Source organism: Anabrus simplex, chromosome 3 (assembly GCF_040414725.1).
Source record: "Anabrus simplex isolate iqAnaSimp1 chromosome 3, ASM4041472v1, whole genome shotgun sequence".
NCBI classification, from domain to species: Eukaryota; Metazoa; Arthropoda; class Insecta; order Orthoptera; family Tettigoniidae; genus Anabrus; species Anabrus simplex.
In genome coordinates this window covers 430,949,822-430,975,059 of record NC_090267.1, presented here as the reverse complement: position 1 = coordinate 430,975,059, position 25,238 = coordinate 430,949,822, and the positions used below count along the sequence as shown (strand labels likewise).

Sequence of the window (25,238 nt, the reverse complement as noted above, 5' to 3'; positions counted from 1 at the left end):
AATGAGCGGCAACTCTTATGATGCAATGGCTGTTCTGCTGTTGACACTTCGCTCCTTTACTTTAATGCATGAGTATTGATTAAGAATTGAAACTAAACAGGTTTAGATGACTGCTTATAACTTTGCACATATAAAGTATTTGTAGTGCTAGGCTGCATCAAGTCATTTTCCAAGTTGGTGGTTTTTTTTTTTTTTTTGGTTTACTTTATCTCGCAACTCATTTGAGATAGAGTTTAGTTATAGATTTACTGGTGAATGATGTCTAGTCCAAAGTACCCTGGAGTATGATGTTCAACAGACAATATTGCCTTGTGTGATACCAACGGAGATAGACTGGAGCAAATGTCAGAAGAATGGTGGAAAGCACTAGAAGAGAGAGGAATGGAAATAAGTAGAGCAAAGACCAAGGACTTGTAGAGTCTTTCTTTGTTTCGAAAGAAGTTACAAGACCGTGCTAAAACAATGTTCCACAAAAAGTAGCTGCAACATCAGTAGCAATGACAGTAATAAATAATCAAACAACATCAAATATTTATTGAGGTATATTTTGGACTTATGCCGTGTAATTTATTGTAAACACACTCAACGCGTTTTGAAAGGAACCTTGCCTTTCTTCATCAGGAGACAACAGAGAAATGAAATAACGCATTAAAGGTTGCTAGGAGAAAGCAACAAGGAACTTGAAATGGTGGCCTAAGATGTAAAAGGGACGCCATTTTAGCCCCGTGCTAGAGACAACGAATGGCAACAGCAAAGCATTACTCTCTAATGGTTCTGATAATAGGTAGCCATGATTCACTGAGGTTGTAACCTGTATCACGGTTGAATTATTTGGGTGTTTACGTATTTCAATCGCCTCCCTGATAATTCTTGGGCGATATTGCTTTATACGGACAAAAACATCCACTTCTTGGAACAAGACATCATGACCATGTGTTAAGGCATGATCAGCAACAGCTGATTTATCAGGTTGGTTCAGTCTGATACATCTGGTATGTTCTTTGATGCGAGTACACACCGTTCTCGCAGTCTGCAGGAGTTGCCTAATCTTAATCTTAAGATTCTCCTAGCAACCTTTAATGCGTCGTTTCATTTCTGTTCTCTCCTTTCGAAACGCGTAGAGTGTGTTTACAAATAATTACACGGCATAAGCCCAAAAATGTACCTCAATGAATAGTTACACGGGCTGTGAAAGTCTAAGCGATAACATCAAATATATTAATTGCGTGTTTCAGCATTTTGTGACACACTTTCATTGCTCACCCTATTGGCTTCTTAGCACTCCCCTACATAATCCTACTATCCACCAAGGTGTGGTACTGCCCACTTTGGAACTCATGGTTTAGATCTGTTCTCATTTTTTTAAATAGTTTTTTTAATAATTGGATATTATTTTGTTGCATCATGAATCCATAAGAATATTTTATTATAAGTTCTTTTTCAGGTATATAATGAAGAGACTGATAAATACGCCCTAAATGATGTCTTAGAAGTCGTTGGCTTTATTTCTCTTGACCCTGCGCTGGGATGTGATGTAAGTGAAGGGGATGAAGACGCAATGGATATAGAAGCTCAGGCTCACAACCCTCCAACATCTTTGGTTCCCAGACTCCATGCTGTAGCCATTCGCAAATTACAGCATTGTAATCCTTTAGTCACTAAAAATCTGAATGCAGGTTAGTACAATTTCCAGGTATGTAGTGGAGTTGTGAAAGTACGTAAAGGTTGTTCTTTGTTATTCTCTTGTTTTGCTAGTTGTTTAATGTCACTGACACCTACAGGTTTTTGGCTATGCTGGGATGGGAAAATGTTAGGACTGGGAGGGAAGCATCTTTAGCATTTGCTTGGTGTGAAAATGGGAAACCATAGAGAATGATGTTTAGTGCTGCCGGCATTAGGGTTCAAACCCATCGCTTTTCCAGTGCAAGTTTACAGGTGCAGAACCCTCTTATATGTCTGTATTACTACCCTTGGATAAGTTTTTCATGAAAATAATTAATGTAAATAATAAAACAAATGTTTCACAGTTTAACATGCTTTTTTCTTTGAACATTCAAGTGATCCATTAATTTTGCCGGTCAGTGTAGATACAGGTTAAAAAAAAAAACACCTTATTTTATAGCACAAGAAAATCAAAATACATCAGGCCTTTGAAGCTCTCGTTCTTTTACTTTTGTCATATGGATATTACGTGTATGCAGTGGAAATAAAACATCAAACATTAATGTAAAAGGGGGGTGGGGAGGGGGGAAGTTTTAAAATGCATTGATATTCACAGTAGCTTCCAAATTGGGTTTGGTCACACTGGTGTTGCCATCTTCACAAGTTCATCTCTTACTCTTATGCCCGAGTGCACCAAGCTCGGTAATTATCAGCCTTTACGAAACCGTGGTAAAATTTTAACCGTGGTTTTGTCGTAAAAGCAGTGCACCATTACTATCGCCCGGTTTCGTTACCGCGGTTTCTTGGCGCTCGATTTTCTCGCTATTATTCCCCTCGGAAGAAATTCGAAGTAGTATTCAGGAAGCAGTGATCATTTCGATAGTCACTTGTCTTTAGTTCATCCAGCCGTCAGTGATCGTTTCGACAGTCACTTGTCCCTCGTGTTTACATTTTGTGACAGCGCAATCAAGTTATCAGCTCCTTAAAATGGAAAATAAAGTAATGAAATGTCCTAGAAATCCTAATTTCAGTCCTCACGAAAATTTTGTTTTGTTGGATTTGGCTGAAAAGTATAAGGCAGTCATTGAAAATAAAAAGACGGATGGTGTGACGTTAAAAGAAAAGGAGAAAACTTGGTTAAGGATCAGTCAACAATTTAGTTGTGTGCCAGGTAAGTAAATATAAAAAGCAATTTAATAGACTTTATCTGTCCCTGGGAGGGAAAGTACACTATGCCACTAGATAAATATTTGTGGGGAGAGTTTCTTTGGTAGTTGCGCTTTTGCATTGAAGTTCTGTTGCAATTATTTTGTGGATAGCTAGGTTAGTGTACATTTGCCAGTGTGAAAATTTAATGCCATAGTATTTTTTAAATTCCTGAAAATGGGCGGAAGTGGATTTATAATGTTCTATACCTCTGAAAAAGTAACTTGGAAATGACTTGATGAGTATTACTTCTAAAAATAAAGCTTTCATTCATATCTGTTAGCTCCATCTTCATTTTTGTTGTTACCCCTTTTTCAGCCTAATGGCGATGGTAATAATAATTGTTACCGTGTTTTTGTGGTAGTTATGCGTGAAAGAAGGTGCGGGTGTGAACGGGTCTCAAACTACGAAAGTAAAATTAATTTAAAATTTAACAAGGTCATATTTTCTTTTCAAAAACAAAGAAATAACAAGCATGGCAGGTACAAAGTAGCAAGTCAAAGGGTAGTTACAATATTTACAGGATTTGGGCTTCGAGCCCTGAAAACACAATGCTTGGGCAATCAGCTCAGTTTTACCCCAAACTCAAGTTTCAACAGAGGGGCAGAAAACCCCATTCATGCCTAGGAGCCCTAGCTCCAAATTACACTGAAAAGCCTCCACGAGGCATACAACACTCAATTTACAAAAAGAGCCACTCGCTCTCAACTTTAAGCCTCTCAAAGGCCACACCGAACTCCACCTTCAAGTTGTCCTCGCTGGGCATAGACACAGGGGTAAAATACCCAACCTACTGAGGTCTATTAAATGAAAAGGGGTAATTACGTGACCTCTAAAATAACAATTGGAGAGGAGGCGATCTGCACTCCTAATACACTTGTTTTTAAAACCTAATCTGGCTCTAGGCCACTAATGCAAGGGCTAATCCCATACTACAGAGGTGACTTTAGAAAAGAACAATTTGTTTTACGTTAACGAAGAATAGGTTGAGAAAATAAGTTCACCTCAAAACAATATGATTGGGAGCTCGAGAGGGTTAAGCACTCTCTATCCCGATATGCAGTTTAAAAGATAGGATAGATACCAGTTTCTTTACATTTTACGGAAGGTTACATAATGGAAAACTTCGGACCAGCCCCGAGAGTTAAACTGCTGAGCTAGCAAAGAAAGAAGTTATTAATCGGCCATTACCTTGTTGTTGACCGCTGCCGAAGAAAGAGGCGCTTCGCGCCCCCTGCTAGGTACTTTACACACAGAAAGATGGAACAGAAGTGGCGCAGAGACCCTAAAATCAGCAGTTTATATACTCTCGCGGAAGGTTCTAGGTGTTAGGGGAATGAAAACACCCTCCCACAAACTTTTTATTGGGTAGGATACAGCAACATATTCAAGTTGGGGGAAGATACCTATGATTGGTCAGAAATTAATAACGGAAATTCGGGATTGGTTAAATGCAAACAAGGGGAAAGAGAGGGGTATACAGCCAACTTAAACAATAACAGAAAGAAATTTAACAAGGAACAAACTTTTGAAATAAAATTTTCTCCAAAGAACAGTTATTTTTCTTCGCACTAGGGTGCACTATTGTAGTTCTTCAGTAGTGTCCTCTAGAAGAGAAAGTTCACACTTCTTACTTCAAGCAGAACAAAAACACATAAAAAATGACACAGTTCTAAAACTCCGAAATTTACAGGTAGTGACATCTTCTGTGAAAGTAGAAAATTAATACCGTCAATAAAGTTCAGACTTCCTCCAGCAGAGGAGTTTCAACTGGCGCACATTTTAAATTAGCGGCGTGGAGGTGTACCGCCCGGTACAGACCTCCCCCCCCCAAAAGTTCCTCCAGGGGTTACACATGAAATCTGTTTGAGACAAGGTCCAAGTTATGATGTAGATATGAAGATTAATTGCTGAAGAATTTATAAGATTTTCGTAATGAGGTTTGATTCAGTTTCAAAATTTTTGTTGTAACTGGAGAAGTACAGTTTTTATGTTTGTAGAAGTTGAATTCAGAAGGAAAACTTTAGTTTTTAAAGTTGTGGAAAATTTTCTAAGTCCACCAAAAATTGCCGTAGAATACCCAAGAAAGGGTAGTAAAGTTGATCTGGAATGTCCATATAGTTGATGTTGATTAAGTTGGATGGCCAGACCGGCCATTGCAGCTTGCGTCCAGAGGAGGCCGCCCGGACCCCTCAAGTACCCTGAGATACCGCTCGCCCGCACTATGAGGGGAGCAGTGGTGTTGAAACACGCCGCGCCCGCGGTGAACATATACAGGCTGCGGGCAAGTAGCAGGTCGTGCGCCGCACATCAGCCTTGGCCGGGAGGAGAGCTCCGGCTCGCCGTGCACAAGTCGTCCTTGCTGGGGTCGAGGGGGCCCTTCCTCGAGCCCAGGCGCGGCACGGCGCCACGCGGCTGCGGGGGCACTGAAACATTAAAACTAGGCGGCAGAATTGTTGGACCATCATCATTTTTTTTGAGGGCACAGGCTTGGTGGATAAGTTGAGGGGCCAGCGGCGTGCAGATATCCATGGCATTTAATATACGCAAGCCACAGTGTGTATAGCAGGAGACGGGAGCGTGGTAATGGCCGTGGTAAGGACAGAAGGGCAGTTTAACGGATCGGGGAAGGTCTTACAAAAGCTTACCTATAAAACAAAATATAATAGGAGGAGCAGAATGCCTTAAAAGTGAAACTCAAAAAAAAATATAACCTTCATATTCCTTTCAAATTATATGAAGCAAGTTAACACAGAAATTACACCGGTTTCACCTGGGACAGGTGAACCCTAAATATCCTCTCGGTGGCTGGATTGCTTACTAACAATGTAACCGGCGTAAGAAAATCGAGAATGATACAAGGCCCATGAAATCTGGGGGCAAGCTTGCCCGCGGGAACAAAGTTCTTGACCATAACTTGGTCACCTACCTTCAAAGGGGTGGGTCTCCGTCCACGATCATACCTTTCCCTAACCTTTTCATGAGACACTTTAAGATTGGCTTTAGCCTTCTTCCAAAGATCTTTAATGTTGTCCGGATCTATTGTCTCGGGTAGAATGTCACTCAGAGACCAGAGGTTAGAGAGCGGCGTGTTGGGAACAAACTTGAACATCAACGAGGCTGGAGTAAATTTATGTGATTCATGAACCGCCGAATTCAAAGCAAAAGCTAACCAATGCAAGGACGTGTCCCACCTGGAATGATCTTCATGATGATAGGCAATAAGCGCGGACCTGAGATTACGGTTAACCCGTTCAGCCAGCGATGGTTGAGGGTAATAAGCAGAAGTAGTTACATGAGAAATAGACAAGTCAAAACAGAATTTACGAAAAAGGTTTGATGTGAACGCCTTAGCATTATCAGACACAACATATTGGCACGGACCAAAGGAAGCAAAAATAGAATTTAGGCAAGTAATGGTGGACTGAGCGGTAGCCAGCTTAGTCGGAAATAACCAGGAAAATCTTGTAAAACCATCTACACATACAAAGATGAATTTGTTGGCATTTCCCTTCGACTGGGGGAAGGGTCCTACATAATCGATATACAGGCGTTCCATGGGGCGCGACGCTTGATGCGAAGACAGAAGGCCTACCTTGGTGGACATGGTGGGTTTACTAAGCAAACAAGATTTACACGCTTTTACAAGTTCACGGATTTCACCGTCCATACCCTTCCAGATGAACATTTCACGAATCTTTTCACGAGTTTTAAATATTCCCAGATGCCCCCCCAATGGGATCTCATGATAGTATTTGAAGATCATAGGCACAAGAACAGCTGGAACGACAACCTTCATCATCTTGTCATGCCTCGAAGGGCAACATAAAACACCATTCCTCAGAACATAAGGGACGACATGTTCCCCAGAAGAAAGGGTTTCCATTATCGGAGCCAGCGTCGGATCTTCACGTTGGTATTTCTCAATATCCCTAAAAAGCATGGGAGCATCTGTTAAGATGGCATTAACACCAGATAGTATGGGCTCGGGAGGTGATGAACTGTCGACCGGTTCCTGGGTCTCGACGTCGTTAGAAAACATACGGCTGAGTCCATCAGCAACAACATTTTCGGTACCTCTGATATGCCTGACATCGAATTGGAAGGCAGAAATACGGATGGCCCAACGGGCTATACGACCAGTACGACGCGGCCTACCTAAGACCCAGCTTAAAGCTTGATTATCTGTCTCCAGGTCGAATTTGACATGTTCCAGATAGAGACGGAACTTTTCTAAGGCGAATAAGACTGCCAAACCTTCGAGCTCATAGATGGAATACTTGGCTTCTTGAGCCGATAGAGTCCTAGATGCATAGGCGATGGGTCGCTTCCCTAGTTCAGTCTCTTGAAGAAGGACTGCCGCAACAGCTGACGACGACGCGTCGGTTTGGACGATGAATTTCTTCGAGAAATCAGGCATAGCAAGTACAGGGGCATTACAGAGAGCTAATTTAAGATCTTCAAAAGCGGCTTGTTGAGAAGGTCCCCACTCGAATTTGATGCCTTTCCTACGAAGAAGGTTTAAGGGCGCCGCTCTATTAGCGAAGTTAGGAATAAACTTCCTGAAGAAATTCACCATACCAATGAACCTGGCGATACCTTTAATGTCCTTGGGAGGTTTAAAATCACGGATGGCCTGTGTTCTAGAATGATCGACTGCTACACCATCAGGTGACACAATATGCCCTAGGAATGACATAGAGGGCTTAGCAAAGGCGACCTTGGACAACTTAACGGTTAACCCAGCCTTACGAAGGCGATTGAGAACTTCTCGCAGATGATCTAGATGTTCTTCAAAAGTCTCTGAAAATACGATGACATCATCCAAGTAGTGATATAAGTACTCAAATTTGATGTCGGAGAAGACCCTATCTAGTAGCCTAGTGAGTACAACTGCTCCCGTGGGAGGCCCGAAAGGCACGCGGTTGTATTCGTATAAGTTCCAGTCCGTGGCAAACGCTGTAAGATGTTTAGACTCTTCGGCAAGGGGAATTTGATTATAAGCCTGATTCAAGTCCAAGATAGTAAAGAACTTGGCCTTACGAAACCATGAAAAGCAAGAATGAAGGTCAGGAAGGGGCACAGATTGCAACACCACCTTCCGATTGAGAGCCCTATAATCATTGACAGGCCTGAAGCCTCCTTGGGGTTTCGGGACTAGAAAAATAGGTGAAGAATACGCCGACTTAGAGGGCCTAATAATACCATCCTTCAACATTTGATCGATGATTTCTTTCAATGCCTTCATTTTAGGTGGAGATAGCCTATATGGTGGAAAACGGACAGGAATCGAATCCGTGACCTCAATTTTGTATTCAATAAGGTCAGTAACACCAAGAGTATCAGAAAACACCTCTGGAAATGACTGACATAATTTACGAATACTATCAGCCTGCTCCTCAGGTAGATGTCTAAGGTCTAACAACATCTCATCCTGGATAGGCGAAATAGATGAACATGACACAGAATTACACTTTAACAAAGGAATTTTACATTTGGACGCAAATTTGAATGTGCACGACTTACTCTGAAGATCGAGCACAAGACCAGTGTGAGAAATGAAGTCCGCTCCCAGTATGATGGGGCAAGACAAGTGCTTAGCCACAAACAGTTTGGTTTTCCATGTAAATTTAAAAATACGAATTTTGACCAGTAAGGAACCTAGAATTTCTAATGGGGATGAATTAGCCGAAACATATTGAACAGGAGAGGAGACATAGTCAGGTAGTTTACAGACAGACTTAAATTTTGAATACCATAGGTCCGAAATAATTGAACAAACACTACCTGAATCTAATAGAGCGGTTATAGGCTCGTTATTTAACTCGATCTTAAGAAAAGGAATAGGTGCGGGGGTATCCGCCGCAATCCTAAGACATTCTTTAGGGCATTCAAAAGATGAATTTGAAGACTGCTCGTTCCCTGAATTTACAACCTGTTTACCAGGGGCTGAGTCCCGGGAAGATGGATTAGTCGACTCAGCCGAAGCCACTAGTCACTTTTTATTATTGGCATAGGTGGAATTTGCACCAGAAGTTGAGCAGGAGGGGGTGCTATTTGAGTTTGGGCAATTCTTGGCGATATGTGAGAAAGCCCCACATTTAAAACAGCCTTGTGATGAACCAGCCCCATTCCTTGTCCCACTCGACTTGATCAGTGGACACTTATTGCGCAGGTGGTCAGGCGACCCACAAGCATAACATTTACGAGGGGTGACTGATCGGCGAGGTGGAGGCCGAGTATTACTAAAGGAAGGCGGGGGTTCTTTCGCTACACGCAAAGAATCGGCGTATCTAACTCCTTCTGCTGAGACGGCCAATGCTTCAAGTTCAGAGAAAGTTTGCGGGCACGCCGCGAAACACAAATATGACCTATAGGGAGGTGAAATTCCCTCTACAATAGCCTGTACAATCTGATCCTCCGGAAAGTGAAGAGCAAACACCCTAGTATAGAATTTAATATCTTGGATGAAGTCAGCCAGGTTTTCATCCAAACGCTGTACACGATAATAGTACTTCTGAATCAGAGATGACCTCGCGCGGGCGGGAATAAAATTTGCAAGCAGATGTGCATGAAAATCTTCAATAGATGACTGTTCGGCTATGGCTCTTACTATTTTGTCAGAGAGAATACCAATTGCATAAGGATAGATAATTTGCAAAATTTGACATGGAGAAAGAGAAAACACAAGGGCATGATCCTGAAATTCAACTAGAAATCTTAAAAATGAAATTACGTCACTGGTGGTGTTAACGGAAAATTTAGAGATACCTCTGAGCAACATTGCCAATGGATGAGGCAAGCTACTGAACCCGGGTGACATAGTAGGCAAAGGTTTCAATGGCAAGGAAGTTAATTCCGAACGGATGTTACTCAATGATGCACGGCGTTCAGATTCGTTGTCCAATGGGGCAGGGATAGATTGAGCAGCAACGGTTATCCTATTGACTTCTCCCTTGGGAGGCGCTTCCTCACTACCTGCATTCACTGTGGTGGGTAGGTCGCTTTTGGGAGGAACTTCCCCAGTTAACAATTGAGTGACCTTGCTAGATAATTCAGACATATTTTCAAGCAGCGTACTAGCTTCCTTCTTCTGAACGTCATTCAACTTTAGAGACAACAGATCGTTAACTCTATTTGAAAAATGAAACAGCCTAGCTTGCACACGCTTAATTTGATTGGGAGAAGGATCATTTTCATCAAAAAAACTAACTACAGAAGCTAGCCCAGTAATATTCTCCGTGATCGTGGAAAGAGAGTCGTCAATTTCTTTCTCTCCCAAATTGGGGATGGAAATGGGCAAATCTAAGGACTCTCTAAGCTTGTTTGTGTCTACTGCAACCGTGCCTCCAGATTGTACATTTCTGATAGTTAACTCATAGATCAACTCCTCCTTGCGCAAATAGTTAAGATGGAGAACATCGCGAGGTCCGGGCATGATGACAGAACAATTTTGAAAAACTCAAAAAAAAAAAATTGTTAGAGTTCGAAACAAAACAATGTTTAGCCGTCAAAAGGGGCTAAATTGAGACCCATTCAACCACACTCTGCTACCACTTGTTACCGTGTTTTTGTGGTAGTTATGCGTGAAAGAAGGTGCGGGTGTGAACGGGTCTCAAACTACGAAAGTAAAATTAATTTAAAATTTAACAAGGTTATATTTTCTTTTCAAAAACAAAGAAATAACAAGCATGGCAGGTACAAAGTAGCAAGTCAAAGGGTAGTTACAATATTTACAGGATTTGGGCTTCGAGCCCTGAAAACACAATGCTTGGGCAATCAGCTCAGTTTTACCCCAAACTCAAGTTTCAACAGAGGGGCAGAAAACCCCATTCATGCCTAGGAGCCCTAGCTCCAAATTACACTGAAAAGCCTCCACGAGGCATACAACACTCAATTTACAAAAAGAGCCACTCGCTCTCAACTTTAAGCCTCTCAAAGGCCACACCGAACTCCACCTTCAAGTTGTCCTCACTGGACATAGACACAGGGGTAAAATACCCAACCTACTGAGGTCTATTAAATGAAAAGGGGTAATTACGTGACCTCTAAAATAACAATTTGAGAGGAGGCGATCTGCACTCCTAATACACTTGTTTTTAAAACCTAATCCGGCTCTAGGCCACTAATGCAAGGGCTAATCCCATACTACAGAGGTGACTTTAGAAAAGAACAATTTGTTTTACGTTAACGAAGAATAGGTTGAGAAAATAAGTTCACCTCAAAACAATATGATTGGGAGCTCGAGAGGGTTAAGCACTCTCTATCCCGATATGCAGTTTAAAAGATAGGATAGATACCAGTTTCTTTACATTTTACGGAAGGTTACATAATGGAAAACTTCGGACCCGCCCCGAGAGTTAAACTGCTGAGCTAGCAAAGAAAGAAGTTATTAATCGGCCATTACCTTGTTGTTGACCGCTGCCGAAGAAAGAGGCGCTTCGCGCCCCCTGCTAGGTACTTTACACACAGAAAGATGGAACAGAAGTGGCGCAGAGACCCTAAAATCAGCAGTTTATATACTCTCGCGGAAGGTTCTAGGTGTTAGGGGAATGAAAACACCCTCCCACAAACTTTTTATTGGGTAGGATACAGCAACATATTCAAGTTGGGGGAAGATACCTATGATTGGTCAGAAATTAATAACGGAAATTCGGGATTGGTTAAATGCAAACAAGGGGAAAGAGAGGGGTATACAGCCAACTTAAACAATAACAGAAAGAAATTTAACAAGGAACAAACTTTTGAAATAAAATTTTCTCCAAAGAACAGTTATTTTTCTTCGCACTAGGGTGCACTATTGTAGTTCTTCAGTAGTGTCCTCTAGAAGAGAAAGTTCACACTTCTTACTTCAAGCAGAACAAAAACACACAAAAAATGACACAGTTCTAAAACTCCGAAATTTACAGGTAGTGACATCTTCTGTGAAAGTAGAAAATTAATACCGTCAATAAAGTTCAGACTTCCTCCAGCAGAGGAGTTTCAACTGGCGCACATTTTAAATTAGCGGGGTCTAGGTGTACCGCCCGGTACAATAATAATGTAGGCATTAAAATTAACTTCGCAAGAATGTGAATTTCGCCTTTGTATTAGAAATACCGAATGTAGTGAGAAACATGACTTTACATACTCTTGCTACAGTTTTATTCACTGTAAGTTAAGTTTGCACGTCGGAGAACTGGCTTTCGATTTAGACCACCTGTTCCTAGAGTGTGAAATCTGTGGGCGAACGAATAAAATGCCTTTCGGTATCATTACTTTTTTTGTTGGGCATACCAGTAATATGAACAGAATATTTCCAACCTTTCTGTTCCCTTATTTTTTTATGGTAATGCAGAATCATGGTGATTTCATTGCTCTGTATTTGCAGCTTAATAGTAAATAATCATTCAATGTCTTGCTCTGTGAAGTGGAACAAGGGCTGCTTTGATATTGCATACTACTGTGGTGTAATGAAGCACAAGATGGTTAGTGTTATAATCTACTGAAGTAATTTTGCTTCCTTTGTCAGTATGCTCAGATGTGGTTATGGGTGATGTATCTGCAACTCCAACAAATGGTAAGCTCTGTAAGAGTACATATTATGACATACTTGTTTTGCTATAATAAATTTACAATAACTAATGGGGATCTGCTGATCACACAAATGGAGAAACTTGCTGTAAATTCTTATAGATTTCACCATGGTAAGATTGCATTGACCTCATGCCAGTTTAACCTTATTGCTTACCTGGACAAGTGTTATGATTTCTATTGTCACAAATATCCTTAATAACTTTTTTCCTCCAGAATGCACGTCCTCATCACTTCAGTTTATGTTTCTCCAAAGAATTCAATAACTTCATGCTATTAGAACACTGCAGCAAACTGCTGAACAGTCCGAAAGACTCTGCATAACAGCTGTCACATGCTGCTCAATGAGCCATCAACGATGCAGGTTGTATGGGAACCATAAAGCATTTTTAGGACCACATGCCACTAGAAAGGGCAGAATGTGTAGGTTAGCATCATATGTAGTCACTCAGAAAAAGAATGAACGCATAGTATTGTATTCTTTGTAACTATGAGTTTCATGTTCTGTATTGATGGTATGTATATTGTATAGTATTAAAAACTTCATTTTTTGTCCGTATTGACTCAAGATTTTACAATGCTTAGTAAAGCTAAAGGTTCCACCTATTCAATACGTTATCGTAATGGTCTATTTAGAACATCACATATTTATTTAACTTATCATAAAATACATCTTTGGGATTGCCGAAACCGGTCCCAAAGATGTATTTTATGATAAGTTAAATAAATATGTGATGTTCTAAATAGACCATTACGATAACGTATTGAATAGGTGGAACCTTTAGCTTTACTAAGCATTGTAAAATATATTGTATAGGCCTAAATATAATATTGAAGGATGTTCCTCCTAATAAATACAATTTCAGATTAGTACACATTTGATTATATTATTACATACATCGTTCTAGTTTTTCAGCCCTACAGTTTGGGCCATCTTCAGCCATATAACTGTAAGATATCCTAAAAACTATTAGCCTATGCATAGAATTATTTCTGAAAGTAATATACACTAAAAATCTTGTCACTTTGTTATACTAGTGCATGATGAAAAGAGTCTGTGCTTATGTTGTTAACATAAAATGGCATATAGCCTACTTCAGTATTTTTTGTCAGTTTGTTACATTAGTGCTTGATGAATCTGTGCTTATATTGATGACATTAAAATAGTTTGCACATGCTTCAATTCTTCCAATGCAGGTCACTTATGGTGTTGAGCTCGATGTTGATATTGTGTAATTCATGTTGTCGATATGTTAGACAGAAACTGTTTACTAATTTGAACTTGTATTGATTAGGAGGATCATCCCGCAATGTTATATTTATGGCATTCTATGTTTGTTGCAATTATATTTTATTAAAGTAATTTTGAATTGTTATTACAGTATAATTCAGCTCCCAAATAGATACAAATACTCTGGATACCCATAACAAATATTATACTTATAGGTTCTCTTGTTTCTGAGAAAAGTGTACCCATGAGGATCTTATACAGTACTATGTGCTCAGTATTTTGCTGAATAACAACTGTATAGACCTGAAGATTGTAATTGCACGTACAGTAGTGTACTTTGCCTCCAGGGTTCAGGCATTTGTACATATGTTTTATTATCCTTTTGCAACATGTTCTATTATATTTTTCTGTACATATTATTCAGGTACCACACCTAGGTCACACACTAACTTAAAAGGTGTGTATGAAAACCTTAAAAGAAGGGCTAGAAGAGCCTCTGCCGATGACAAGGTGGAAATGTACAACACAGGGGGTGGACCTAGTGTACCGTCGAAAGTACAAGATATTGATAAAAGGGTGCTTGGGATTATTGCGGAAAGCAGTGTGTGTATTCCAAGCACCCATGACTCGGATGCGGGTTATGCAGAAAACAAAGGTAGGCCTAAATAGAATACTTATATGGTAGTAAACTCATATACTTATATATATCTTGCTTGTACATTTCATTTAACAATAGCATATAGTAGATCACTTTAAAATAATAAACTGTAATATAACTTCCAGAACCTGATGACAATCTGAAAAGACTTCCCAGTACTTCCAACCCTCTGGACACAGTACGAGATATTGCTAATGTGAGTACTGGTATGTTAATATGTTCACCATATATCACAATGCACAAAACTACACACAAGTAACTGCAGGCCACAGAAGTACAGTGCGTTTATGTAATAATACATATATATAATTATTCTGTTTTAGGGGGACTTTGGTGTTGACAATGGTGGTGGTGATGATGGTGATGATGAGGGTGATAACTTAGGCCAGTATTCTCATGATTATGGGCAAACTCCACTACATACACCAACAAGACCTTCAAGTGGTGTAGGCCTAAAGGTGAAATATTTTCTTTTTTAATTTAGTTTTAGGAAAACTTCACTGCACTGCACTGGAGGTGGAGTTTAGATAGTGAAAATAAATTTAAAAATCACCAATATTTATAACACCGAGGCCAAACTATTAAATATTCTTTTTCAATTTACATGGCACTGCATTTTTTTCTCTTTTCACTAAAAGAATGGGTGTATATTTTACTTTGCAGCACCAATCGAGGAAGACACCTGGAGGTACAAAAAAGAGGAAGCTGACAGCAACAGAGTCCATATCTAATGCTGCAGAAGTGCAGCGAGAGGCACTTCTGTTGGACATGACGCTGAAGAGAGAAAAACACAACAAGGAATTAGAAATTTTTAAATTAAAAAAGGAATTATTAAAAGAAAAAATTGCTTACTGGAAAGCAAAAAATGCTGAACCATTGTAAAAGAAAATAGTGTTTAAATAAAGTCTCACCTTAACTTTGTTTGAATTTAAGTAAAATGTCTGTTAATTACAGCACGTCTGGTAACTTGTCCTGGATTATCATCATTCCTGAGATGCAGATGCACAGCAGGTATTGGTAAATTGCCTTCTTCTTCTTCATCAAGTAATTGAAGATTAATTTCAGGGTCATTGGGAGGATCTATTTCTTGAGCTGCAATGGCAATGTTGTGCAGCACAGCCGTGGCAACAATAATGTTCGACATGTTTTGAATGTTGCATCGAAGTCCTAAAGACATGGAAGGGAACCTCCTTTTCCACATACCATATTGTCTCTTGACAACATTCCTTGTGGCAATATGGGCTCTGTTATATCGTTGTTCTGCTGGGGAGGTGGAATTCTGAACAGGTGTAAGGAGGAAGGATTTACATGGGTAACCTCCATCACCCAAAAGATAGCCATTAGCTATTTCTCTCGTCTCGAGACGCGCTCTCAGCCAAGAATTGGGAATATTGTGCTATCATGAGTCGACCGTGGCCATCTTGCTACAATATCTCGTATCATGAGATTCGAATCGCTTACAGTTTGCACGTTTAGCGAGAAATAACCTTTCCTATTTCTAAATACCTCCCCATTTTCACCTCCAGGAGACTGTATTCGCACATGAGTGCAGTCCAGAGCACGCAATACACCAGGGAACCCAGCTATTGTATGAAACCCTTCCATAACCTCTCTTTGTTCCCGCTGTGTAAGTGGAAGTTGAATGAACTGTGGCGGTAACGATGCAAGTAGATCAGAAACCTTGTGTATTATGCGGCATACAGTTGTTCTGTTAACATCACAGACGTCACCGATCACTCCTTGAAATGTTCCAGTTGCATAGAACCGCAGCGCTATTAAAAGACGATTTCTAGGCGACATAGGACAGTTTCTCCCGGTCGGGAATTCCAATTGTTCACCAATTAAATCTAAAATGAAATTCACTGTTTCCTTACGCAATCTAAATCTTCTCTGGAACGAAACACCGCTTAATACTTCAAATAAATCGCGTCTCTCTTCTATAATTCTCCCTTAATTTCTTTCAAACTGATTAAGATACTGGAGATATAACCTATAGTTGTTAAGCTCCATCTTGGAATCTTTAACCACAGAGCACAAATACAACTTTACCGCGGTTTTCTTAGTTAACCGCTCGCTCATAGGCGGTAAACATTATACCGCGGTAAAATGTCGGTAATCTCGAAACCGAGCTTGGTGCAACAGAAATACGACTTTACCCTGATAAAATTGTGAAGGTTACCGCGGTATTCTCTTTACCGAGGTTGGTGCAGTCGGGCATTAGTTTATTTTGCTGTGAGCCTGCTTTTTATGAATCAGGAATTGATGTCTGGTAAGGGTTAAAAAAATATGCAGAAGAGGCCCAGCCACCTTGATAAACACCATGTTCTTCATTTGTTGAGAAGTTCCTATTGGTTCCTTTCTCACATTCAGCAATAGAAATAGGTAAGCTGTTGATAGTGAACTGCAGTAGTGTAGTAGGCATTTTCTTCTCTATCAGGAATTCATGAACCTCTAACAGTCTGTCGTCGTGGAATGCTTAGCCTCTAATACATACTCTCCATTACATTCTCACTGAAAATAACATTCCTTTACGACCATCTAGCCAACACACTGGTTACAACACTTTCATCCATTCTGGAATTTGCATCTCGTCTGCAGGTTGAAGGCAAGTTGTTTAAAGGAGTCATAAAGTTTTGTTGAGTGTGTGTCCAACCCTTGTCCTGTTTTTCTACGGGGTCAGCTACAATGAAAGAACATGAATCTTCGCAGCAAATTTTTACGATCGGATACCCTCCCTGACGTCAGCCATCTCAGAGGAGTTAATGAGATGAAATTAATGTAGTGATATCTGATAGTAGGAAGGGGGAGGGTGAAACCCGGTGTTGGCTCATGGCCTACTCCTGTCGAATGGTACTAAGGGGTCTGCTTAAGGCTTAACATCGCCATCCGATGGATGAATCAGCATCAACAGCTGATGCGGAGGGGTTTGGAATTGAATCCAGGTTTTTTGACACGCAGTCTAGTGATCAAAAATTTATTGTATACCACCACTTCTCCTATCCTGCCGGCCAACATTCTGAGGATGGATTTTTTTGACCGACGGGACTCGAACCGACTAACCATGGTGTCAGACCATATAGACTTAATGTGATCGAGTCGAAACTGGAAGGTGTGTTTCAGCATTCATGCCAAGTCTGCACACGCTTAAAGATGTGGATGCCAGTCGACTTGCTGACAGACTTTAATTTTGTCTTCATTAGTAAGGAATTTAATGATTTTTTCCCCTATCCATAATTAGGCTATCACAAGACAGATATGCACCACGCTGGGCTACTTCACACAGTTACGTTTCAGATGTAGGCTATCACGCAACAAATATTCGCTATTGCAAGTAATCAGCTTCATTTTCCGTATCAAATTCTAATCACAGAGACTTACAATAATTGAAAATCTTCCACCTTTTTGATACATTTTATTTGCTTTTTAGCAAATTAATTAAATATAAACAGTACATGTTTCGTTCTCACTTGAGAACATCTTCAGTTGTTGTTAAGCTTAGGTGAACCGCTAAGTTTCTGAGTACATTATTTTCAGGTACATTGTTCCTCTTAAAAACTATTTGAATATAAATTAAGTTAAAATGATGTTAAAACAATGTGGAGGTTAATGGGTTGATGAAATGAGACAGGATGAATACATAGTTAGCCTACTTAAAAACTATATCTATTAATTGGAATAGTTGTTAAAAGTTTCAACTGTGTTACACTAAAAATATCTGTTTGTCTTCCAGTTAAAGGTTTAAAAAAAAAAATGATTGACTTCTTGACACTGTTCTAATTACTGTTGAATGTTCGTTTCTTTCACTCCTTCCAGGTTGGCTGGTTTTTACTTTAAGCTTGCTTAATGTGCCCTAAATGGAGTCTAATGCGGAACTATGAAGCTGATTGTCGATCACTTTTAGAGAAGGGAGCTTCGTTTCAATTTCTTACTGTTGTTAAACTCCAATTCTACCATGACCCTGGGGGGGCAATGTTTGAAGCTGCTTTACGTCTAGTATAATAATTATTATAATATTAATATTAATTTTGTGTTTAGTTGTACAGTGAAGGGTAGCAAATATTTCACAGAGACTTACAATAATTGAAAATCTTCCACCTTTTTGATACTTTTTATTTGCTTTTTAGCAAAAGAAATGAACATTCAACAGTAATTAGAACAGTGTCAAGAAGTCAATCATTTAAAAAAAACCTTTTAACTGGAAGACAAACAGATACTTTTAGTGTAACACAGTTGAAACTTTTAACAACTATTCCATTGAATAGATATAGCTTTAAGTAGGCTAACTATGTATTCATCCTGTCTCATTTCATCAACCCATTAACCCCCACATTGTTTTAACATCATTTTAACTTAATTTATATTCAAGTAGTTTTTAAGAGGAACAATGTACCTGAAAATAATGTACTCAGAAACTTAGCGATTCACCTAAGCTTAACAACAGCTGAAGATGTTCTCAAGTGAGAACGAAACATGTACTGTTTATATTTAATTAATTTGCTAAAAAAACAAATGAAAAGTATCAAAAAGGTGGAAAATTTTAAATTATTGTAAGTCTGTGAAATATTCGCTACCCTTCACTGTACAACTAAACACAAAATACATTTCTAAATTCTGAATAGAATGTGAAATACAAGCACAAACAGGCTCATTGTGTTATTCTGCAGTTTCACTGCTAACCAGCACGCAAAACTGAGCATTTCTGAGGCTCCCAAAAGATGCAGTTTGTCCTGTGAAGTTCAAGAATTCAAGGCCTTTTCTCCTTATCACGCCACTGCGGCGAGGGCTCTTACCCGAGTAGGAAATCACGTTCCTTCCACAAAGGATGATAACATTTTCAGGGTTAGGAAAAATGCGATTGTACTAAGCGGTAATAGCAAAAATTTGTGACGCGATAAGTGAGGTATTTAATACAATGAGAATCGGAACTTCGAATTTACGTGGAAAACGTGTTAATAAGGAACACTCGAACGAGATTTCACAGTATTCTAATTTGTTGCTCGGTTGTTACCCTCTTCTCTAAAGTCACTTCTTTAAAGTTCAGATTTTCAACTGTTTGTACAGCTTCATAATAAAAGAGTCTGCCATTGACTTTGTCTTCAAACAGCCAAATCTTACTTGATATACTTCTAAATGTTTACCAAAATATGTTCTGGCAGAAGAAAAGCCGTTGATGGATGGTCTCTTTTCAAAGTTAGACTCTCATCCCTGTCTTACACTTAACACATTGAGTCCCTGCCCATTCTTCACCACCCCCTGTGGGTGGGGGGGCGCAGACGAAGAGTACACCCACGGTATCCCCTGCCTGTCGTAAGAGGCGACTAAGAGGCAATCAAGGGATGATTGTATTAGAACCGTGAAACTACTTGTGATTAGTACCACCACACAGGGAACACCATGGGTCGGTTTTACTTGCGCGTAGTACTACGTTAGGTAACAAATAGGTTTGTGATTAGTAGCAACAGAGTGCGTTGCTGGCTTCTACAGTACCTGTGATTAGTACCATTTTAGGATGGTCACCATGGTTCTGGCTTGCCTATGATTAGTACCCACTATATGAGGAACACCACAGGGTAGTGCGGGTCCCTGTGGTTAGTACACGTATGTGATGAACACCATAGTTTGCGTTGCCCGTAAATGGCACCGCATTGTTCTAAACACCATAGGTCTGTATTGCATGTGGGAATTTCATTACCTGTGAGTAGTACTGTGTGGAATGCCGCGAGTCTACGCTATTTTGATTAGTACCGCAGCATGGCATATACTGTGGTTCCACTTTCCTAACGATAAGTACCATTATGAGAGGCCAGTGACTTCGATTTTGGACCCCTTTAGACCAAAAGCATCATCGATTTAGTATTATGCTATAGACGCAGTCCATTGGTCAGCAACACTATTGTTTCACGTGAGTTTCTGTGAATGTGAGACATTGCGGATCGGATCCACTGATTGTTTTAAATTCATATCCATCCATTCATGTCCTCACGTTTTTAATTCTGGTCAGTGGAGGATTTTGGATTTTTAATTTGTCATTCCATTTCGTCTCATTTCATACTATTAGGGGCCGATGACCTAGATGTTCAGCCCCTTTAATCAACAAGCATCATCATCATCATCATCATCATCATCATCATCATCATCATCATCATCATCATCCTTCACCTTTTGGTTCCAAAACGTCAGGCCTTTTAGTATTATTTCATATTGTTTTGTGGGCAATTTTTTTAACATAATCAAAAATTAGTATATATTAAAAGAAAGAGGTTGAATAATTTTGTGGAAGGTAAAAATTGTGTTAACAGTATATGCACTTTTTGAAAAAATATCCACTTAATGATGAGAAAAATATGCATGTAAGGAGCATAATTTGAATTACTGATCATTTCTTCTACGGCATACACAATTATATTTTCAGTTGAAATGACTTGTGATATTTGTGACATATTTATTAATAAATACATTGTACAATATAATTGTTTAATTGAGTCGTCCTATTCAATACATTATTTCCTTCACCCTTGAAGAAGTCATTTCTGCATTATCAACTATATATGTTTTGATGGTAGATAATGTAGAAACAACTGGGGCTGATTCTAGGTGCTAGCTGCACAATTAGTAGAACTGTGGATGCCATTGGTGCTAATACACGATGTAATGCGATTTTCCATACCACTTCTTGAGTGCGTGATGGTCCCTGTTGGTCAACATATATGACCTACCCGGCTACGATTTTGTTGTGGTTTTCTTTTCTTGTTCATGTCCTGAACAGTTGATTCGGACATCCTGAGAAGGGCAGAAATGGCCTTGACTTACTGCTTGCCGATGTGGCAACCAATAACCATTCCACATTCAGTGTTACTAAGTTCTCTTGCTGCAGGTATCTCATAGCTTTAGTGGTAGCATATTGACAGTTAGGCTCTAGTTTAAGTGTAGAGAGGAGTTTATTGATGCTGTTGATAATTTATAGTGTCCCAGTCTTGATATTTTGCTTCAAGTATTAGCATGCATTAAGGTGAATCAAGTGCTCAGAATAACTACAGGAATTTCTCCTTTTAGGATGATCATAATTGAAGAAGAACAATATAAGTTGATATTTTGTCATTGGAACGTAATATACGGTGATGAGTTTTCTGGACAGTTCTACACATAATTGATTCGGGAAAAAATATCTGAACAAACAAATTAAAATCGGTGGACGTTGAGTGGCAAGAAATGAAGGGTAGTAATTTTGTGAATGAAAAGAGGCAGTTTGGTTGTGTGGTTACGAGTGTAGCTCATACGAACTTCAAACAGATTACAGTATACTTCTAAAGGGTAAGTGTCTTCGTTCAACAACTTTGATTAGTTGCTGAGAATAGTTGAACTTGCAACTGTTTGTATCGGTTTGTAATTAATTTCCAAATTATATCCTCACTTATTTAAAACCTCTATTTTTAAAAAAATGCCACTCAAGTAAAGAAAAAAGTAAAAAGTAGAATTAAGGGTTGTAATCAGAAATTTCAATGGTTGCTGTTGGAAGCAGCATAGTTTTGTGTAGGTTACAGTTAGTGTAAAGATTTTATTAACCGTTTCTCGTCTCATATTAAAACCAGCCAAAACAAGAAATTCAAGATAAAAATTTGTTATTTGAAATTAGGATATTCAGATTATTCGTTTGTACAGTGGTACCTAGTTATCATTTTCTTGCGAAGACTGAAAGGAACAATAATATAATGAGGAAAACATGCTAATTAAAATAAAAAACAAGAAGCTTGGATATTATGATTATATGTAAATTTAAATATAATTGGCAAGGAAATGTGCATTGTTTAGCAGTGGTTTTTGTTAAAAGTAAAGTAATATAACATACAGTAGAAGTCCGATATAGCGAGTACGGCATATAACGAGAACCCCGTTATACTGACAATGTTGTGCTGTCCCCTCAAAATTCCTATATTAAACGGCGTATTATCCTTCGGTTACAATGAGAGCCTATCACTGATGCATCCGTTATTACGAGTGATTAAGCGCGCACAATTTTTTCTGTTACCAGTACTTATGCACCCCAGCGGTTATGTTGCATGCAATCGAATATCTTCACTATCGTTTCCTCGCTATGTCCACTAGCGAGTTCTCTCGTCGACATTCAAAGCCAGTGTCAGTCTATTAGTAATACTCGTTGACTCCTGTTCCGTAAGGAAAATTCGAAATGAAACAGAACATATTTTCGTAATAAATGCGTAAATAAAGTGTCCGATAACAGTTATTAACTCGTTAAAAATAAAGGCTGACTAAATGATGGCTTAGTTTTAATGCTAAATACTGCAATTAAGCAAAAATGGGATACACCTTGAGATACGGCAGAGTGCAAAATTGATTTCACAGGTTAGTTTACATTTCCTCGCATCTGGTTAAAATACAGAAAGGTTATTATCATGTAAATTTATAGCGAGAAGGTTATCATTTCTCTATTGGCGCTTGAAGTAATATATGTTTTCATCATATGTATAGTAGGCTACAGTTAAGTTAGGATAGGTGACGCAGTTTGAATAAGGAAACTGAAACGTTCGTCACAAAATGTGATTGATAATCTTTGGTACGGTATAGTTTTCTCACTGTGCATTTGCGAGCTCTCTCGTCGACATGTTGGAGTCGATTAGTAATACCCAACGACTTCTGTTCTCTAAAGAAAATTCAAAATGAAAGAGGACAAGTTTTCGTAATAAATGCGTAAATAACATGGCTGATAGCAGTTGTCAACTCATTAAAAAACGGCTGAAGTAAACGATCTCTTAATTTTAATGTTATATACTGAAATTAGGTTAGAATGTGATACAACTCAAGATATGGCAGAGTAGGCCTTCATCACTGATTTCAGAGGATAGTTCATATTTTCTCGCGTCTAGTTAAATTTTGGAAAGGCTATTCACATGTAAATTTTTAGCAAAGATAACTCATTTCTCTACGTGCTTTTCAAATATGTTTTCACGACACATATACGGTTAGGTTAGGTGATGCCATTTGAAGAAAACTCTGGAGTGATACCATATTTCTCAGAATCCAAGACGACGTTTTTGTCCTCAGAATCTCGTGTGAAAAATCAAGGGTTGTCTTGCATTCACGGCTAACAGTAATGATTACTATTGACTACTCTCGCGGTGACCACGCTGCTTCTTTTAACCCCTGCGCGCGCACACAAAATATGTTGACATTGACAATAAACGACCGCCTCTTTATTATCCATTGCTAGCCGTGACAACTGGTTGTACGGTGCCTGTGTGTAACATCACTGGATCTCGGAAATAGTGAAGATAGAATGACATTCTGTTAACCTCTACAAAAACGTTTCTCAAATCTGCTGAATGGCATCAAAACATGTGAGCCTTCGAATTCTTAGAAAGGCCACGGCTGCTCAGTGGCAGAGTTATAACGCGTCGCCTGTACCTGACTCTTAGTAAAATTAAGTTTTATAGACCGCAAGAATATTATCGTGATGGATAGTCGTAAAGATACATGGAACAGGTATTGCCGGCAAATTTTCAACGGGTTCTCGTCGATATTATGATGCCAGTCATAAGTTAATGGTTATTAAACACTCGGAAATGTAGAATAATTGTGCAGGTGCAAGAAAAAATGGCATTGGCCTAACTAAATCCAGTATTTGGCGTCAGCTAAAAAAATGTGTACTGTGCAAAAAAATGCATTCAGTGGTCCGCGACGAGGATGCTTTAAAGAAGTCGAAGATGAAATTGTCAGGTATGTGCACGAAAAATGCAAGGCCTTCGGAATGGCCATACCATGGTGCAATAAACTTGTTCATTGACCTTCAACGACCGTGATTAGGCCTGTACATTGCTAGCCGCTGAAGTTGGCCGAACACAGCACGCGAGATGTGCGTGTAGCGGTAGCCGGTTATATCTGACTCTGAGTAAAAATACTGTAATAGTTCTATATACAGCAAGAATATTGTAGAGACGCATGGAATAGGTATTGCCGGCAAATTTTCAACGGGTTCTCTTCGGTATTATGATGCCAGTTTTAAGTTAATGGTCATTAAACCTACGGAAATAAAGAATAATTGTGCAGCCGCATAAAAAGTGGCATAACGAAAGCCAATGTTCGGCATCTAAAAATAGCCTAAAAATGCGTACTGTACAACAAAGGCATTCATTCATATGATTTTACAAAGCACTTTTTGAGCATGATTTAAACTTTTTGAAGGAAAAAGTGGGGTTCATCTGGGATTCGGAGAAATATGGTACTGTAATTTTTTCAGAATGAAATTAAACATACACTTTCAGGTAGTAACGGATGTTGAAAAATAACAAACAAGTAAGCTGTAGTGTGGATATCATCTGCAGAAACGCAAGTTTTGAACAAACTGATTGCTGTTTCATACAGATTTTAATGTGTATGGGGGTTTTCCGACTTTTATACAAAAATCTGATATAAAGACAATCCGCTATAGCTAGTAAATTTTCTGCTGTTGTGAATTCTCGCTATAACGGACTTCTACTGTACTTAATATATATCAGAATTTCAAACAAGTAACATACAGAACATCAACATTACAAACAAAAAAATTACATAGTATTAAAACAATTGTGAACCATTACACATAGCTTAAGAAATTCACTCAAAAATCATATGTTGTATAAAACACAAACATCAGTCCCATTCAAAGAAGATGTGTTCGATGTGTATTCAGTCAACATACTTTTACTCTTGATTCCAGCTTTTTATGAATGTAATAAAAATCTTAATGGGCTTGTATATTAATACAAATACTATAAAAAAAAATTAAAAAAAAGAGTGAAGAAACCTACAGTAAAGGTGTATGTGTGATGGACAACAGTGAATTAAGCTTATGACTATCTGAATCTTTATCCCTTGTTTACATATCTGTAATAGTTGCTTGTAATGAGAGTATTG

At 39.0% G+C, this 25,238-nt stretch overlaps 2 protein-coding genes across 4 annotated transcripts in view; both read left to right on the top strand.

The window, feature by feature from the left end:
* Window positions 1–25,238, top strand: part of LOC136867396 (mini-chromosome maintenance complex-binding protein) — a 90,190-nt gene that overhangs the window by 28,610 nt on the left and 36,342 nt on the right. For all 3 annotated transcript variants that reach the window (XM_067144585.2, XM_067144586.2, XM_067144583.2), the window contains exon 6: window positions 1,445–1,676. In XM_067144585.2, the coding sequence (XP_067000686.2) occupies window positions 1,445–1,676 (232 nt within the window). The remainder of the gene's footprint in view (window positions 1–1,444; window positions 1,677–25,238) is intronic.
* Window positions 14,108–15,212, top strand: LOC136865904 (uncharacterized). The gene is made up of 4 exons (XM_068226539.1): window positions 14,108–14,327; window positions 14,456–14,526; window positions 14,654–14,788; window positions 14,994–15,212. Exons 1-4 carry the CDS (start codon window positions 14,189–14,191, stop codon window positions 15,210–15,212), a joined length of 564 nt encoding a protein of 187 aa, XP_068082640.1. The 5' UTR covers window positions 14,108–14,188.